The 3708-nt window shown below is 51.2% G+C and overlaps 1 protein-coding gene across 1 annotated transcript; it reads right to left on the bottom strand.

Moving 5' to 3' along the window:
* Nucleotides 1–1126: 1126 nt before the first annotated feature.
* Nucleotides 1127–3244, bottom strand: adra2b (adrenoceptor alpha 2B). The gene is given in 4 exon segments (XM_054610796.1): nucleotides 1127–1697; nucleotides 1700–2173; nucleotides 2176–2903; nucleotides 3099–3244. Coding segments are annotated over 3 exon segments (1575 nt in total). The 5' UTR covers nucleotides 2891–2903; nucleotides 3099–3244; the 3' UTR covers nucleotides 1127–1311.
* Between the last annotated feature and the right edge of the window lie 464 nt (nucleotides 3245–3708).

Here is a 3708-nt window from a genome sequence, read left to right as displayed (position 1 = left end):
CCAGAGGCGTTGGTTAAAGAGTGACTCAACCAAATGGCTCTCACAGTAACCCCGAGTAGGCGTAATTAGGGCTAACATTACACACCCATAATTGCATTGTTCGTCTGTCCTTCACAGGCAATGTAAATGTCAACCTGCTTAATCAGGTTTCTTGAAAATAATGTTACGTAAGAAGAGTCTAGTTGTTGTTTTTGTTCAGTCTTCAGCAGATGCACCTCCCGTTGGATATCGCGAATAACCTCTGAAGCACTTTCAAGAGGCTAAAAAACTGTTTTGAATGTCTCCTAAATGTCCAAATACTGAGTTCATAAGAAGCAGCGCTCAGTCCAGTCCATAGTCCAGGTAAAGTTAGGAGATAACCATAGGAGAGGATGAGGAGGGTCCTACTTTTACATCACAACAATAACAACAACAACGAATGTGGTTCTCTTTGCAGTCCAAAGTCTTATTGTGACTTTCATGAAAGGCCGAAAGCCAAGAGTGTCATTACAAACAACCTGAGTGTCGGTTAAAGACTGACGACAAAGGCCGAGGTGTCTGGCGTGTGCCGGGCCCTCCTCCTGAAAGCCCACGAGTTCAGCTGTTCGAGTCCGTGCTATCACATCTGAAATCGTCAGGAACCTTGTTGTTAGGATAAAACTCGAGGAACACATGTTTGCCCCGCGGCTCTGGCAAATTAAGACTGCAGACTTGAGAAATCACCGCTAACTTTGTGCGCCCCCCCCACCCACCCACCCTTGTGCTCTGTATTGATGATTAACATTTCCCCAGGCTAAGGTCACTTTTCCTTCTTTGCACAAAAAAAAACAACCTTATCATACATTAAATTGTATTAATTCAGGAGTTCATTCTAAGTGTTTTTTCTTGTGTCCCACTATCATCCTTCTGCCCCACCCTTTGCGTCTCCCAGCATTATCCACTGTCAAATGTGATCTGGAGATAAACACTTTGCAATCAAAGTCTTATCAGCGACGTTGAAGTGCTGAGCAGTTAAGTGTCTCTACTCCATGTCCTGTTCTCACCCCACACCCTGTAAAAATCTGTGTGTGTGTCTGCTGCAAGCTGCCATTTCACAGTCCAAGTTGCCTGTTTCCAACACACTGTGGCTTGTAAAAAAAAAAAAAAAAAAAAAAGAGTCTCTCAGTTCTGAATTTTACCCCCAAATTTCCACAGATCGCCAGGTTTTTGAACAGCCCTTTGATTGTTCTGAAAATGGAAATGATTTCTCTTTTTTTTTTTATATGCCTCAAAAATTGCATTTTTTTGGGTGTGTCAGTTCGTGTCCATGTCCTTTAAGAGCGGATTGGTCTGCTAAAAGAAGGTACCCTTGGTGGTTCTGCACACTATCTTTTTGAAGGCCTTTCTGAAGTCTTTGTTGAAGATGGTGTATATGACTGGGTTGAGCGAGGAGTTGCAGTAGCCGATCCAGAAAAAAAACGTGAAGAGGGGCCCGGGGATGGCGCACGTATCCGGGCACACCGCCTGTAGAGAGTAGGAGAAGAAGAACGGGAACCAGCACACCACGAAGACCCCTATGACCACCGCCAGGACGAACGTGAAACGCTTCTCCCGGTTCACCATCGCTTTGCGCCTCGCCGCCCCGGGGTTGTTGTCCGTTTGGGACTTCCTCCCAGGCACCAGCCGAGCCCCCTTGGAGGTGGCGATCATATCCCGGTAGCGCTTGACCGACGCCGGGAGTGGACCCCGCCCGGTGACCCCGGCATGCTGGCGCTGCCCCGGTGTCCTCCGTGGCTGTGCTCCATGTCGCTCTCCGTGCTCGAGCTGTCGCCGTTGTTGTTGTCGGCTTTTTTCCAGCCCTGCTTCTTCCCCTTCTTCCCCTTCTCTTTAGTCTTGGCAGGGGCGGACTGGGGCTCTGAGGGGGGGCTGGAGGGCCCGTGAGGAGAGGTGTCAAGGGAGGTCGTGACAGGGGTCATCGCGAGAGAAGGGGACGGGGGTTGCAGCAGGTTATTGGAGGTGGGGTTGTGGGTGGCTTGAGTGTCTCCTGGGTGAGGGGATGGGGTGATGGCGAGGGTGGGGGGTCTGGTGTTGGAGGTTTTGTTAGACGAAGGGGGCGTGCTCTCTTCGTCGTCCTTCCCGTTGGCCTGCAGGCGTCGCGGAGGCTGACCCGGCGTGGCCGAGCCCACCCCGTCCTTCCGGGGCTCCCCGGCGGGCAGCGCGTCCTCTGCTTGGCGATCTGGTAGATCCTCACGTAGACCAGGATCATGATGAGGCACGGCGCGAAGAAGGAGCCGATGGTGGAGTAGAGGATGTACCAGCGCTCGTTGTTCAGCTGGCACTGAGGGCCCCTCTCGCTGCCCTCCTCCCCTGCCTCGCTCTTGTTCAAAGAGAGCAGCGGCGGGAAGGAGATGATGGCGGAGATGAGCCACACCACCACGATGGCGGCCTTGATGCGTTTGGGAGTCCGCTGGCGGCCGTACGTCACCCGGGAAATCGACAGGTAGCGGTCCAGCGAGATGGCGCACAGGTGCACGATGGAGGAGGTGCAGAACAGCACGTCCAGCGCCAGGTAGATCTCGCACCACAGGGACTTGAAGTACCAGTAGCCGAGCAGCTCGTTGGCCAGGGAGAAGGGGATGATGAGTGTGGCCACCAGGATGTCCGCAGCGGCCAGAGACACCAGGAACAGATTCTGCGGGCCTCGGAGAGCCCGGCTGGTCAGCACCGCGATGATGACCATGATGTTCCCCACGATGGTGAAGAGGACCATCAGGGTTATGGCGGTGGCGAAGGCCGCCGTGGCTTCGGGGGAGTAAGGAGCCGGCTTCAGGATGCTCTTGTTGCAGGGCACGGAGGCTCCGGAGATGCTCAAGCTGCTGCTGTTCCAGCCGCTCAGCTCCATGGAGCAGCCGTTCTCCAGAACCGAGGCCATTAGGTTTTCCAGTCTTTACAGAATAAAAACAAAAAAAATGTTTTTTTTCCCCACTGAATAAAATGTGTCTCTAACATGAATTCCACCTCTACGGGTTTCAATAAGTGTGTCATGAGATTCTCATACATGCATTGGCACAATAAAATACAGTGTTTGCGTTTTTAATAATAACGTGATTATAATAAAGTATAATTTGTATGTTATTTACCTCAGTCGCTCTCGTTTGGTCCCTGTGTTGTTTCCAAACGGTGGCTCTCTTGCATCCTCCACGGCAGCTCTCTCAAGTCCATTTTAAGACGGCAACACGGTCCCGGGTAATGCGTCAAGACACGGATCACTGCTTTTCAATTTAAAAAGAGTGCCACTTCGTATAACAGATGCCCTCCCCCCCCCCCACCCCACCCCCCACCCTTAAAAAAAAAAGTATTTTTTTTTTGGTCTGACGCTGCCTGCTGCGCACCAACAATTAAAAAAAGCCCGAGAAAAACTTATTTTGCGCACAAAGTTTGATCCGTTCCTCCCTCCTCAGTGGATGGATTGCTATCTTAAAGATGGGGTTCATTCAGTTCATGATAATGTAATTTCGTTTCATTTACAGTGGAGCGACATTGAATACAAGAGATCGGATGAGAGTAAATAATCCCGATCCCTGTGCGATCTCCGTGCGTCCTCGTTTGGAGACGCGCGCTTAACCGACGGGCTCATCTGAGCTGCGAACCCAGGGCGGCTCAGATAAAGTGAAAATAAAGTTACTGGGTGATATTTACAGCGGTTTATTAATGAACAGGTGCAGACGTTTCACCCTGCGTAGGATGGTC

The sequence above is a fragment of the Anoplopoma fimbria genome, chromosome 13 (genome assembly GCF_027596085.1).
Source record: "Anoplopoma fimbria isolate UVic2021 breed Golden Eagle Sablefish chromosome 13, Afim_UVic_2022, whole genome shotgun sequence".
NCBI classification, from domain to species: Eukaryota; Metazoa; Chordata; class Actinopteri; order Perciformes; family Anoplopomatidae; genus Anoplopoma; species Anoplopoma fimbria.
The sequence above is the reverse complement of the archived record's forward strand: the minus strand, read 5'-3'. Positions and strand labels throughout refer to the sequence as shown.